This window comes from Plecotus auritus (genome assembly GCF_963455305.1).
Source record: "Plecotus auritus genome assembly, chromosome: 4".
NCBI classification, from domain to species: domain Eukaryota; kingdom Metazoa; phylum Chordata; class Mammalia; order Chiroptera; family Vespertilionidae; genus Plecotus; species Plecotus auritus.
This window is the reverse complement of record NC_137775.1, coordinates 83065668-83081307: the sequence shown is the minus strand read 5'-3', so window position 1 is coordinate 83081307 and position 15640 is coordinate 83065668. Positions and strand designations below refer to the sequence as shown.

Here is a 15640-nt window from a genome sequence, read left to right as displayed (position 1 = left end):
CAACTTTAAAAGATAGAGCCATATTGTTTTCAAAGTGGTTGTGTCATGTTACATTCCTACCAGCAATAATTTTGAGTTCCTGCTACTCCACATAATTGTCAGCACTTGTGATTATCAGACTCTTAATTTTGACCAGTCCAATGAGTGTACAATGGCACCTCATTGCAGCCTTAAATTGCATGTTTATCAATTGTTTTATCAAACAATTTTTACAAGTTTAGTAATAACATGTTTTCTCTTCTATGAAATTCCTATTTCTGTCATTTGTCCTTTTCTCTATTGGAATATTTATCTTATTAATTTGTGTTCTTTATATATTCTGAGTACTAAACCTATGGAGGTTATATGGCTACTGATACCTTCACCAGGTTTGTGGCTAAACTTTTCATTCTCTTTATGGGATCTCTTGATTAAAAGAAGTCCTTGATTTTCCTATAATTATGACTATTAACCTTTTGTAAAGAAGAAAAGCAATTATTCAAAGCCCTTTGACCCCCTAGGCCATTTCTTTCCAGGTCATAAGACACAATGTTTTCAGCATCAACAAGGCAGACTGGCAATAACTTTAATCAGGAAGATTAATCTCTACACGAGATGGTTTTGGAGTAGCTCTACCTGAAAACCTGAATGAAATAAAGAAGAAATAAGAAAAATTTTCTCTAGCCTTCTATCTCTACAGGTAGCCTGTCTATGCAGGTACATGACAAATGTTATCAGAAACTGTGGGCTTGAAACTAAGCCCTGTCTCCATCACACTGCTGCATGAAACAGGGACAAATGAGGTACGTCCATGTGAGAGGGTTTGCACTTATGCAATCACATGCACATATTATTATTGTTGCTCTTACATTCCAAAGCATCCGCCACATAGCAGATTGTCTGTGAATGTGTCCTGAATGAATCATAGCCATTAAAATGGCTGGCAAGTACTAGTAAGACTCCTATGGGTAGAGGAAACAAACATGAGAACTTCCAGTAAGTAAGCCCTAGGGCAAATAAAAACAGGCTCAACACCTATAAAATAATGAACTCATTATGGGTGATTTGGTGGATGCAAATTGACAAAGTGGATGATGAAATGTTACTGAGGGCTGGGATCAGAATCCATGGATTTTACTCAAGGTTCGGCCACTAAATAGTGGTGTAACCTTAATCACTTTAGCTTTTCCTGCCTCATGGAAAAGTTAAAGTTTCCATGAAAAAGTCATGTAGTATAATTCAAGGTATAAGAGCAAAACAGTCAAAGATCAACATCTTGCTGATTTTATAAATACAAAGTACCAGTTTCACCTGACAAGATGTTTTACAATCTATCACATGAACAAAATATAATTCTTTTTATGTTAGAAGCACAGTGTGGGAGAAAGGTAAAGAGAGAGAATACCAAAAGTAGCAACCAAAAAAACCTTTTTGGAGTGGCACCTTTAAACCCCCTGCTCTACTGATGAAAAGAAAACACATTTGTGCTGTGGTATCAGAATAAGCAAAACAATAATTAGGAAAGTTTGGGTTCTAAGCCATCATCTGCATCCCAGAGTCTGAAACATTGCTTTCTTCATTATGCAAAGTCAAACTAAGAAATAGAACTCAAAGCAAGGGTCAGAATTCAAAGTGACCTTAGCAAATTAGAGAAGTTAAGAGAAATAAACAAAAAGACTAAATGAAAATAGTAAGGCAGTAAACCACAAAAGAAAAAAAGAAATTATATAAATATAAGATGAGGAAATTCCAGCTGTGCACAGTTATGTTACAAAGAAAGAAGAAGAAAAAACACCTTGGAATAATAGTAACAGAGAGATCATAAACCAGCAAAGCAGCAGTGTAATTTTTAAAACAAATATGAGACCAGATTATATGTAGGCATCTTATGATGCTACCCAATATGGTCAGAACTTGCTTATACAGAGGAGTTACCTAGTTTGGAGCTTCAAATTAGGAAAGAATGTCAGAATTCAGAGGGAGTTCAGAAGTGAAATACCAAAATATCTACTTGTTGGAATGTTTCAGATCCAGTAGGTTTCATGAATTTGCATTTCTAACAAATTCCCAGTGATGCTGCTGTTACTGCTCTAGCAAAAACAATAGAAATGATATTATATTCTCAACTAGAGGCCTGGTGCACGAATTTGTGCATGGGTAGGGGTCCTCGCCTGGCCAGAGATCGGGGCCAACTGCAGGCTGGTGGCCAGGGAGAGACTGTGGGAGGGACCACAGGAGGGCATGTCCGGCCCCATCTCACCCAGTCCCAATAGGCCGGACCCCAGCAGCAAGCTAACCTACCAGTTGGAGCATCTGTCCCCTGGTGGTCAGTGCACATAATAGCTGCTTGTGAAATAGTCCTCTAAAAATTTTTTTAAATATAACATAAATTTATATAACAAATATAGATTGATTACATGCAATCTTATCTTCAAGTAGAGAAATTATTAGTAGTTTCTAATAATTTGTGAGAGACACTCCCTTTGACTATTTCATGTCCATTATAAACCTATTTCGTAGGAAAAAATATACATAATCATATACTCAAAATGTTTTCATCAGTTTCAGGGAGTTGACAGAATCCCCAAATACTACCTTGGATCTCAAGTAAAGAACCAATGGAGTTGGTTTTTATTAGTTCCTTTCCATCTTTGGATACTGTCATTAAGTTTTTTTTTTTAATACTTTTCTTTTTCTTTTTTTCTTTTCATGAAAGGAGAAAATAAGTCAACTTATCCATTTCCAGTAAATTAGCAGCTCTTGCACAATCAATGAGTGTTTGGTGACACCTAGTGACAATGATAAGAGTTACAGCTTCTAACTCATTCTCCAAATCCTTTTCTAACTTCATTAAATCTTTAAAATAAAATAATTTATATTATTCCTCCCCTAGGAGTTGTCACACTTCCAGTACCACAATTTACCTAACCCTGTAACCTCGGTGGTTTTTATCTTGGACTTCTAGTTGAAATCAAATGTCTTTAAATAATACCACAGGGCTTTAAAAAGTTAATTAATTTAAGCAGTGTATATATAAAAGCCTTTTTTAAAAAAATTTAGCATTATTATTAAATATTAAAACCTAAAAATGTTGAGTCTTGATTTTCTGTTCCCATGGTTTCCGAATTCCTTCATTTATTCCTTTATCAAGCATTGATTTTGCACATGCACTGTGCCAGCACTATTCTATGCATAGAAGGTAGAGCGAAAAATGAAACAGAAAACATCTTAAACTTAAATCTACTGTATCTTAAGTTTCTCATTGTGGAATTAAATTTATTTGGCTTCCTACTGTAAAATTTTAAGTAGCATAGGTCTCCTCCACAACGTTCTGTTTATATATATGATGATATAGAAACTCAATTTCTAGCATTTTAAGTAACAATGGTTTCTCCTTTTCTTTTTTCCTGCTCCTCTTTCTCCTTCTTGTGTAAGACAATCCAATGCAAACCGCCATCACAATATTATCCATCTTGAAATTTTTTTCCCAAGCTCAGATGAAATGATGCTTTGTAAAACCTGCATGGCATTCAAGGTACAGACACATGCTAAGAATATAACTTATAGCACTATACAGAGAGCAGGTGTAAAAATGGTTTTTCAGTTCATGGGTACAATATCTATGATTATACAAACAAGATAATCACCTGCTAAGCTGTTCCTGTAGTGACAATGGCAATTTCTTCCCTTTGCCTTTTTTTTTTTTTTTTTTTTTTTTTTTTTGTAAAGCTCAGAGGGTAAATACCCTGTGTTGTAAAGCCCTATCATGGGACTATCAAAGCTTTACACCTTCCTTCCTAAGAAGCTTAAAGCAGTGAGAAATCATAGTGTTTTACTGCGTAAGAGCCCAAGTAATTACCTGAACATTGCAGAATAAGAGGATGATGTTAATGTTGGCTCTTTTGCCTATAATAAGAATTCAAGAACTCAGCCATTAGGCAAATATGCGAGAAATAGCTTGATGATCTGATCCCTTCTCTAGTACCTGGAATAACCAGATGTTTTTAACAGCCCCACCCCAGACAGAGACCAAAAGCTGTCATTGAAATCAATATTTAGAACTCAAAATTACTTTCTCCATGATCATATGACTGCAATCAAGAACATAGGTGATAAATTTTTGTTGCCATTAATATGACAACATTTTAATACAAGGTCCTTGATTCTAGCTACCATTTTAGACGGGAAGTAGAGAAATTCTTTCCCCAGGAACACAGAAAAATTAGAGGTGCATACAGTGTTAATCACTAAAACGGAGCTAACCAAAGAATATCATTCTCATATATACTCTCTTAAAAACAGACGGCATTATTACTGACCATCCAGGGGGAGAACCAAGCAGCTGAAGGCAGACACTGTAGCGTTAGCCAGGACTTGGCAGGGAGCACCACACACGGCAGCGGAGATGTTCCCTGGAGAAAAACCTGCTCCAAACACATGCACAAGCCGTCCACCCAGGCAGCCTTCAAAACACAATCACAAATGCACGATCATAGAGGCAGATCTCTTTCTTTACTTAACTCGCAATTCAAATTCACGCTTCCTTGCTGCCCATCACTCTTTTTACACCCTCCAGGATCCACACAGCTAGCTTCAAGCCCCTGACAGCCTCCCTCAGCTTATTTTCACTAAGCCAAATTCCTTGTTTGTCTGACCACAATCATAGTCAAAAACCTATAAAAATGTAATAATTTTCATATAGAAAAGTAATGCTTCTTTAGTTGTTGTTAATCCTCACACGAGGATATTTTTCCATTGATTTTTAGGAGTGGAAAGGAAGGAGAGAGATAGAAACATTGATGTGAGGGAGACACATCCATTGGTTTCCCCCTGCATGCACCCTGACCAGGGCCAGGGATTGAACCTGCAACGGAGATATGTGCCCTTGACCGGAATCGAACCCAGGACTTTCTGTCCATAAGCCAATGTTCTATCTACTGAGCCAAACCGGCTAGGGCAGTAATGCTTCTTTATAATTCTTTAAGTTTTTATACAAAAAAAAAAGTATAAAAAATAAAGTAAAAGTTTCCCTAATCACCTATCTCACTCACTAAAAGTAGCTATGTATAGATGTCTTGTGAATCCTTCCAGAATTTTCTAAGCATACATATTTTTTATTCAAAGTATCTTTCTATACATATTTTTATACAACTTGTTTTATAAAGGAATAGCATAGACATTTTTCCAAGTCTATATATAAGGATGTAACTCATCACTTTAATGGCTATTTAGAATTTCATTATATAATTATGCCATAATTTATTCAGCAATTTTCCTATTGATTGATAATTCCATTATTTATCCTCTCTTGCTATAATTCGTGTGCTGCAATGAACAGTACACTTATTTAAATAAAACTATTGCAAATTCTTAGAAGTGGAATTTCTAGGTCAGAGGAAACGTAAATTTTTAGTTTTAATGAATATTCCCATATTTTTCTCCAAAATAATGTTGCACAGCACTGTATGACAGTTCCTGTCTCTAATGGATAAAAGTATGACAATTTTTAACACACACATTTTGCTTCAGTTTGAGAATCAATAAAGGTAAATGTCACCAGGACACTCAGACACATGCAATTTCTAGTCCACACTGAGAAAGAGTTTGAGTTTCTACTGCCTTCATAGCAAGTCCAGGTGGTCCTTACACAGCCACCTGGTAAACTCAAGAACAACACTTTGCTTCTCATGCCTTTCATACCTCTGCTTTCTCGCTACAAAAATCATAGAATCGTAGAGAGAAGAAAGGGGAACTAGGGAGCATCCAACCCAAACCCCTTTATCAAATAAGGAAGCTGAAGCTCACCCAGCTGTTACGGACATACTAGGGATCAAAATCCCAGTTCCCATAACATCCCACCCAGCTGAAGCCGGACAGATTTATTCTAAGAAAAGGCTTGGCTAGTACTCCATCAGTCTGTTTCAACTCCCACAATTTCCTCTGTACTTTCTGCATCGTAATCAAATTTGAGCTCTCCCAAGTGCATTAAGGCTTTACGTGAATAGAAGCCAAAACCATCCTTAGAAGAAAAGGCAAGGCAAACTTCAGTTAATCTAAAAGAAGAAAAAAGTTCAACCAATGCAATAATAGTAGGCAGTTGGCCTATTAGTGGAGTATTAATTCATCTGTAAAATATATAAAATGATAAAAATTAATCACATTTAATATGTTTAAAATAATTCGAATAGACACATAAGCATTTATGTTCTACTTAAATGATAAAATTATGAGCTCTTATAAATGGTATTATTTAATTTAACACACAAATTCAATTGTGTAAAAGCAACCAATTAAAATACAATCACACACTTAGAGAATATGCACAATTTCTTTGATGAAAAATACAGGCTCACACATGCAGCTTCCGGAGGAAACTGGGACTGTAAGAGGCCAACCAGGCTTCTCTCTCCTTCTGTCATTCAGATCGATGTTGTCTCCTACCTCTTAGAGCAGCAATTAATCCACTTACATAAAGAAAGCATTCTGTCTTATTTGCTTGGCTTACCAAAGTTCTCAGTCACTGCCGTGACAGTAACTCTCGATGTGAACACCAAGACAGATGAGGCCCACCCTCTTATATGGTCATAACCTCTGATTTGGTACTCCCCGGCAGCAAGGACTGGGACCACGCATTGGAGAACCATGCGGTTGCCAGAGACACCCACACAGGGTGATACCCCGATAAAAATGTCAACATTCTCAGCTCCTGAGATCCAGGCCACCACAAAGGTTAAGACTTCACCGGTGTGAGAAACAGAGAGCAATTCCGGGGTGAAGGTGCTGCTATAACCAATGACTCCCATCTGGTATGAACGTCCATCTACCTCTATGTCCAGGACAGCAGAGCCATTCCCTGCAGGAACAATGCACCGGATGAGCTCCGCGCTGATGTTCACCGTCAGGCAGGCCCGCTGCCCAATGTAGACCAACGTGCTGTTCTGCCCTCTTAGGGCGGTGCCCTCTAAGGTCAAAAGGCCTCCGCCATGTGTGCTGAAATTCTTGGGGAAATAATCAAACACCTGAGGCAAAATGGAAAAGTGTCTGGAAATGTTACCAGAACAAGCATACCCATTTCTTGAGTAAACAACTGATAGATAGTGGAGTCCCGGGCTCAAGTCACTTATCCAGCATGTGATGTGGCTTGCATTAAAGAAGGTTACAATACAAGGAAGATGATCATCCAAATACACCACTGGCTCATCGGCTGTGGTGCTTAACCTCTGACCTCTAATCATCACTGAAATCAGAGACCCACTGATGTTAGTGGTCAAGGCATCCACGACAGGAGTTGTCTCTTCCCTCAAGGAAAGAGTGCAATTACCCTGGCACTCGCTGGGTAGCCCATTGACCAGGACTGAGACGTTCACGGTGAAGGAAGCCCCAGGCAAGGAGTCGCCCAGCAGGTCAACCTGGCACAAGATTGTCTGGTCCCCCAAGCTCAAAGTGGCACAAGTAAAAGGACCGGAAAGATCAACCTGAACCAACTTCCTCCTGGAGTTGAGAGCCAACCCGCTCACCGTGAGTACGGTCCCACCACAAGCAGAACCCATGGCTGGCAAGATGGCCATTATCTGAGGTGTCACCACAAATTGCTGGGGCACCGCAGACATGTTAGCAAAGCCCATCTGCTTGTGACGTACTTGAAGAGGATAGACACCGGCCTCCAAACTGTGGAGAGGAAAGGAGCACTCAGACAGGCTCCCATTGCTCCCGAAAGACTGTGTCTCTAGGTCACAGTTCAAGTTCCCCAGAAGCATCACTGAGTTGGAGAGGTTATTTCCTTCCACATAGAGGCTCAGGCTGCTATCTGTGAATTCTCCTCGCACAGCAGTGACCACTGGCGTTGCTGCCACCTCATATGTGAAGGTGAAGCCCTTCCCCACCAGGTGTGGTGCAGGTCCCTGGGTGAAGGACATGTTGCCAGCCCAGACCTCCACGGGGGCTGGGACAGTGAGGAAGTCTGCCTCAGGTGGCAGGAGGGTGGGCGTCTCACACCAGACATTTGTCTCTGTTAAGTTCACAATGTCACAGGACCGATTGCCCACAAGCACCCAAATTAAAGCTGGGTCCCTGCTGAACCCTGCTCCTGCGATGCTGAGGATGGTTCCACCTAAAGCATAAATACCAAAAACAAAATATTAAGGTTGATATTCAGAACCAGGAACTCACAACAACCATGTAAGCCCCAGAGCAATTACTGGAGGATGGGGTATTAGTGACACCTCAATTATATCACCTCACCCCATCAATGTTAAATTTGTGAACTTATCAATGTTAAATTCATTTTTGCAGGAATCAGATGGGCTGAAATTCATACACAGTAAAACAATATAAACTGTTATAAAGGAAGAATGTTTTAATATTTAAGACAGCATTTTCAAGTATATTGATAGATCCACCACTTCTATCAACTTACACACTACTAAAAAATCAAAGTTCTTGAAGTGTTTTTGTCATCTGTTATATTATCTGACATGTTAGTCTATATTATCATATGTTATGTATATTTTATATAAACCTAGATACAATAGACATATTAATGAAAAATCAAATTCCTTAGTTTATCATCTGCCATATTATCTGACATTATTTCATATTATTCTATATGTTGTTTGTGAAGTATATGCATATTGTTCTATATATTCAACTTACACAATAATGAAAAATCAAATCTCTTCAAGTCTTCTATTTATTAACTATTAATTATCCTGTATATTTCAGTATTCCATATATTATATGGTTGTGTGTGTGCGTGTATGACATATCAAGAGCCACTGAAACATGCTTGTGAATTTACTGCTATATTTATCTTGCACTCCAGCTGAGGGAAAATCAAACCATCTTCAGGATAGGAGTTGGAGCAATACACCCCATAGCATTGCCAAATCTGTAGTATACTAGAAGCCAAGTAGCTTTTAAAAGGATTTTACTATACTCAAAAAGGATAATGTGCTATTTCATACACTATTGCAATGATTATTCACATGCACATATATAGCTTTCCATTTTGGGGGGAAAATAACTTTCTAGATTTCTCTGTTTGCCTTGTCCTCATATCTCCCATGTTGGAATTTGTGTTTCTGGCTACTTCTGGGTCTTTCATTTGCCTCTCTAGATAAAAGTGAAGACATCAAACCTCATGCCTCTTCTCCTTATATGTACAGAATCTAAAGGGTGAATGCAGGAAGCTATTCCCTTATTTGTCTAATATCCACTCAAGACATGCTACCCATTAGATGTTTTATCCTCTTTCTATTAGGAAAAGAAAACCAGGCACATCTCCTTTTCATAAAAATTCTTCAATTTCTTGAGCTTACTGAGATAAGGATGCCCCGAGTTTTCACAGCCTTCATAGTATACCACCCAGCTCCTGGAGCACAGGGAAAACTCCTCTCCCTGTGCCCATTTCTGATCTCACTGGTTAATGAATTCAGGAATAAAATCTGAATATCCAGTGAGTTATTCACTCTGGATAAATGATACCAGTCACGTCACAGCCACTCACCCAGAAGGGACCCACAGCAAGGCTCGATGCTGAAAACTTCTGTGATGTACTGGATGTGAAGATCCACCCTACAGAAGAAAATGGGAGACTGCTATGAAATAACTGAGAGGCTTAGAAAAAGACTTAGAAAGGAAGGAGCAGGACAGAAGCATGTATGTATTTGGAAGAGAAGAGAGCAGTGATAGGGAGCAAGTGTGAATACATTGCCTAACAGTGAAGTAAAGAAATGGTAGGGAAAAGATGTTTAGTGGGACATTTTCCTGGGCCAGTATCCTGTGGTGACATCAGTCCCATGCAGTTTAGCTAAGTTTCTGGAATGAGGAGACAAAACTTCTAGAGAAATACTGGGCAGAAGGACTTCAGGGCAAAGTGGATGTGAATATGGTTTGTGTATTAATTATAAGCCATGTATTCAAAGCCCAAGACACAATCTTATTAAAGGCCTTATTTAAACACAGACCCTTATTAAAGCAGAGGATCTTCTTCCTTCCTATATAGATGCCCACCCCTCTTAAGAGCCATGATATCTTAGTTCCAGAAAGTTCTCTGCACCTAAACTAGTAAGCCAAAAGTTTCCCCTGAATTGGTGAACTCTCCTGTAGGGTTTCTAAGATTTGTTCAAATGTTATGATTCTCATTGTGTTTATTTCCCAACTTCAGAAGAATAACTAAAGTCCTAACTCAAAACTAGAATTCCTCAACTAAATCACTAGACCATCAAACAGACCTAAAATTAATGGCAAGTGTTCACCTCACCCTTGTGCACGAATGCTGACCCCGTTGATGGAGACTGAGATTCTGTGAAGGCCAGCTGGCAGCGGGGGCAGCACCACTTCCAGGCCCTGAGCAGTCTCTGCATGAATCCGAGCCAAGGAATCCTGGATATGGACTTCCACATGCAAATCCAAGTAGTCCACCAGCAGCACCATGCTGATGAAAAGGGTCTCACCTCCTGTATGGAAAGCATTCCTTAGCCTCTGTGATGTGGGTCTGTGTCCTCAACCACCTCTCCAATTCTAAAAATTGTCTTTTATTATTAAACTAGAGGCCCGGTGCACGAAATTCGTGCATGGGGGGGGGTGTCCCTCAGCTCAGCCTGCACCCTCTCCAATCTGGGACCCCTCGAGGGATGTCCGACTGCCTGTTTAGGCCCGATCCTACTGGGATCGGGCCTAAACAGGCAGTCGGACATCCCTCTCACAATCCAGGACTGCTGGCTCCCAACTGCTCACCTGCCTGCCTTCCTGATTGCCCCTAACCACTTCTGCCTGCCAGCCTGATCACCCCCTAACCACTCCCCTGCCAGCCTGATTGATGCCTAACTGCTCCCCTGCCAGCCTGTTTGCCCCTAACTGCCCTCCCCTGCAGGCCTGGTCACTCCTAACTGCCCTCCCCTGAAGGCCTGGTCCCCCCAACTGCTCTCCCATGCAGGCCTGGGTTTTCCCCAACTGCCCTCCCCTGCAGGCCTGGTCACCCCTAACTGCCCTCCCCTGCAGACTTGATCGCCCCCAACTGCCCTCCCTTGCAGGCCTGGTCCCTCCCAACTGCCCTCCCCTGCTGGCCTGATCACCCACAACTGCCCTCCCTTGCAGGCCTGGTCCCTCCCAACTGCCCTCCCCTGTTGGCCATCTTGTGGCAGCCATCTTGTGTCCACATGGGAGCAGCCATCTTTGACCATATGGGGGCAGCCATCTTGTGTGTTGGAGTGATGGTCAATTTGCATATTACTCTTTTATTAGATAGGATACATGGTCAGCCCTATGCATCATACCACAATAAAGAGTTTTAATGCCAACCTAATTTTTTTCATGAAAATTCTAACAATTCTTTTATAGAGCTAAAGGTATAATCTCAAAGTTGTCAGCACAGCTGTATTCAAGAGACAAAATAATTTATCTTCACGCAGAGGCAAATTGAGAAATAGTTTGGTGGGTGGATGGCCTTCATAACCAACAAATAGTACCCCATGCCTTTTTTTTAACTTCCACTTTTCTACTGATAGAAGTCTAAAGCTGTATCTTTAGTTTGCACTAGACCTCATATTAATGCTGTATGTGAGTATAGTACTTATAGTTTACAGAGCATTTTCACATGTGTTATCCCATTTGATCTTCACACTATCCTAATGAGATATATGTAGCTGTTAGTAGGACTGGCATTTAGCTTTTGAGGAAACTAAGGTTCAGCAACCAAGGTTTCATGCTTAATTAATGGAAATGTCAAGGCCTGAGCCCAGTCTTCTTACATTTAGATGCATTTAGTTTAATTAGCAACTCTACCGAAATGCTCTGTATATTATGGACACACTAATTCAATTCCTTTTACTTCAAATATCATTGAGTACCAAGATTAAAATGTCATAGGGGCACAAAAATAAGTTGCACATAGACCCTGCCCTCAAAAAGGCCTCAAAGGTGGGAAAATAGGTGCCAAAAGAGCTTCAGTTGTATGACCTACCATCCAGAGGTAACAATTAAGCAGTGGGTTGTTCAAGTCAGGTCAATGTTCAAAGTATCAAGAAAGGCCTTATGGGCAAGAAAGTGCTTGAAATTCAATTTGAAAGCTAAATCCCAAGAGGTCAATATAAACAAAAGGGGATTTACAATTCAATTCTAAAAACTTCACAAGTTTACTTCAAGTCTTTGTAACACTTTCTCATTTCATTATCCAGTGGCTGTGAGAGAAGGAATGAAATGTGGGTGACTTTCTGGAAGACCAGATGCATGTACGTACAATTAGGGACTCTACTAGAGTAGGCCAAGTTGACGGTGGTTCTATGGCTAAAAATCAAGAAGGCCTATCCTGAGGGTTCTCTACTTAATCCATTGGACAGTAGAGGCCTCCACAGTTTTCTGTGCAAAGAAAGAATATGATTAAAGCTATTATTCCAATTTATAAGATCAGTTAAAAAGATAGGGGAGGGGAAACCCACTCCTCAGACAACTGGAATCTTAACAAAAGCTAAATCAAGCATGCAATGGCAGGAGGGAAAATAAATAAACATGCCTTTCCCTTATTTTGGTGTGTCCACAGAGACACAGCTGGAACTTAAGAAAGCATCTCTTTAGCTCCTTGAGCTGCTAATGTTTAAGAACTGCTATAGGGCTGGCATCTGTAGGACACCACAGCCAATTAGAGGAGGACATTTACTTGAAAGAGAAATGTCAAAGAGGAAGGGTTGTGGCTTGTTGAGTATTTAAAGCCTTGCTCTTCCATTTAACTGCCTGTGTGACTTACTTTGGGCTCTCAAAGCCTTGGATGTTTTATCATTAAGATAGTAACAGAGCCCACCCCATGTTGTTTGTTGTAAGGATTAAGTTAGATGTCCCAGGAAAGCCTCTGGTGTAGTATTCAAAAGCCCTCGATTAACTTCATCCACATCCTCTTTACTTCTTCATGTCTTCCCAACCTTGTTTTTACTGTGAAGTCTGAAGCCTCAGTATAGTGAGTTCAAGGAATTCCAGGGTTGAGAAAGAAAAAAGACATGACCACAAGGTGGCAGAGCACAGAAAAATGAGTTTTATATGGCTCATTTTTGATAGGGTCACATAAAAGCAGAAATCTCAGAGGCAACAATAAGGGACCACCAGCCAGAAGGGGAGGACGGCAAGGGAAGTCCTGGGGGAAAGGGTGATCAGAAAGGGGTTTATGTGTCTACATGATGTCACTTAGCAGCGTGGTGGGAAGTCTTTGGGTCAAAGAGCTCCTAAGGGCATTTGTGGTTTAGAGTTTTTTAAAGCTCCCAGGTTTATCTTATCTACATCTAGCAGATGTTGGGTGTAGTTTTATAGGGTAAAGCAGGCAGGCTCTAAAAGGCTAAAAAACTACTTTAAGGTACTATATTGAAAATAATTGGGTATGTAAAATTTGAGTTTGACATTGGCAGTCTTGAACTAATGGTTCCCAACCTGCTGTGAAAAAGTAAACAACATAGGGCCAATATGCAGAGGTCATCTTTGGCTCATGAATATAACACACTATCTGGCAGAATGATGGCATTCTCTTTAACAAAGCATTTATTGAGTACTTACTCCATGTCAGCTCCTGGACTAGGGACTTTTACCTACTTTACTCCAACTTTATAATAACTTTGAAAGAATTATTCCCACCTAACAATTAAAGGAACTAAAGGTAAAGTTAAATATCTTGCCTATGGGGTGGTTGAACTGGGATTCATTCATATTTAGAGCTGACTGACTAAAAATCTACCCTAATGGTCCTATACATCAAATTATCTGGCCCCATCCCCACCCCTCTTCCTCTCTTTCTTTGATTTCATCTTGGCTTCAATGTCACCATCAACATAATCATCTCCTGGATTATGTCACACTCCAACTTTCAAAGAGTCTTCCCAACAGACTACCACTCTGTGGATTTTATAGCATGTTCCTTTTACTGCCTGTAGAAAGATTTAAATGCAAGTGCAAATTCTGCAAATAACGCATCATGTTGTATATATCAATAACATGAACTCCTTTGGCTCCTGGTCAATTATCAAGCTAATCCTAGATGCCTTTCAGGCACTGATGCAATGTATTTATTCTTTTCATTATAGGTAGAAAATTTTATTAAAAGCCAAAATCACTGAAATCTGAATAGAACACAAAGCTCCCTCCTCCCCTTTCTACTTCCTTGGGAAGAATCTATACCACTAAAGAATTTTACGCACTTTGGTGGCCTGAGGCAGCAAATTCTTCTTCTGCACTATCTGAGCTGAATAATATTGAGAGCTAAAGGACACTTCCCTTTATTTATGAACTCTTGAGCAATGGAAAATGAAAATAGTACCAGAAAAAAATTGATTTCAGGCATTTTGGGGGGGACCGGGGGTATATTTGATGGTCTTTTATAATATACATATATGGCTGCCATAAACCTTGTAGTATCTGGCATTCAATTAACCAGAAAGGTGTGTTACCTGGTACTTTCCCAAATCTATATGGTCTGACATGATAATAAATTATTATATATCTATCCTGTCATCTGAATTACCAAAGAAAGATGAAATTGCTTATTATTGTTGTGTGCTAAAGAATTCATTCTTTTTATGTACAGTATGTATCAAGGAACAAGAATTCTTGGCTAATCAGAACACACTATTCTCTAATCATATAAAATAACTGCTATAATAGAATATGACAACCAAAACAGTATTTTATAGTAAATTATATAAGTGGCTAACTGCTTGGAATCTGCAACCAGACAGCTTGGTCCAAATCCCAGCTCTTTTACTTACTAAAGATAACATCTTAGACAGGTCACTTATTCTTTTTGTTCCTTCATTTCCTTTCCTATAAATGGAGGCTAATAATTGTGTAAATTAGTGACAATAAGTGAAGTCTACTATATGTCTGTGCTATCGACACACAGTAGGTGCTCAATAAATATTTGTTGAATTGTCACCTCTAAATTCCCATGTCATTATCATATTGGAAATGTTCACAATTTTATAGAACGAAAATATATGTAAGGAGATTTATTCAATGATGACTAAAATGAGAATACCAATCTCCTACTTTTCAGAAAAATAACTTCCATACCAAATATCCTATATAATAAAAGGCTAATATGCAAATAGATGGAACAGTGAACAACCGAACAACCGGTCCCTATGACGTGCACTGACCACCAGGGGGGGTGTGCGGAACATGGAGGGCGTTGGCTGCAGCAGGATGATGGAACAGGTGAGCGGGGGCACCAGATCAAGGTGGGGCACCAGTTGCTGTATTGGGGCAAGCCTCTGGTGGTTACTGAAAATTCTTTGCTCCCACGTGCTGCAGTCCTGCCCAGCGCTTGCACCCACTGCCGGCGCTGGAGCTGCCGCTCGCACCCACTGCCAGCACCAGCCCCGCTCTCACCTAATGCCAGCACCAGCCCCGCTAGCACCCGCTGCCAGCGCTCAGCGCCAGTCCCGATCACTCGGCACCATCAGCAGGTGTGAGTGGCGGCTGCCAGCCCTGATCACCCCTGAGGGCTTCTCCACCTCCCCCTGCCCCTGAGGGGCAATCGGGGCAGCAGCCGCTGCTCATACCTGCTGACAGCACAAGCCCCACTTGCACCTGCTGCTGGCACCAGCCCCAATCGCTCTGCGCCATCAGTGGGTGCAAACAGGGCCAGCACTGCTGCCGGCAGACAGGGGACCAGGGGCCACAGTGG

General features: G+C 40.4%; 1 protein-coding gene across 1 annotated transcript in view; it reads right to left on the bottom strand.

The window, feature by feature from the left end:
- The window catches only part of PKHD1 (PKHD1 ciliary IPT domain containing fibrocystin/polyductin), a gene marked incomplete at both ends in the record, with an annotated part of 416219 nt that overhangs the window by 341645 nt on the left and 58934 nt on the right, over nt 1-15640 (bottom strand). Inside the window, 4 exons of the mRNA XM_080665111.1 lie at nt 4299-4442; nt 6485-8089; nt 9485-9552; nt 10241-10436. Coding sequence (XP_080521237.1) covers nt 4299-4442; nt 6485-8089; nt 9485-9552; nt 10241-10436 — 2013 coding nt within the window. The remainder of the gene's footprint in view (nt 1-4298; nt 4443-6484; nt 8090-9484; nt 9553-10240; nt 10437-15640) is intronic.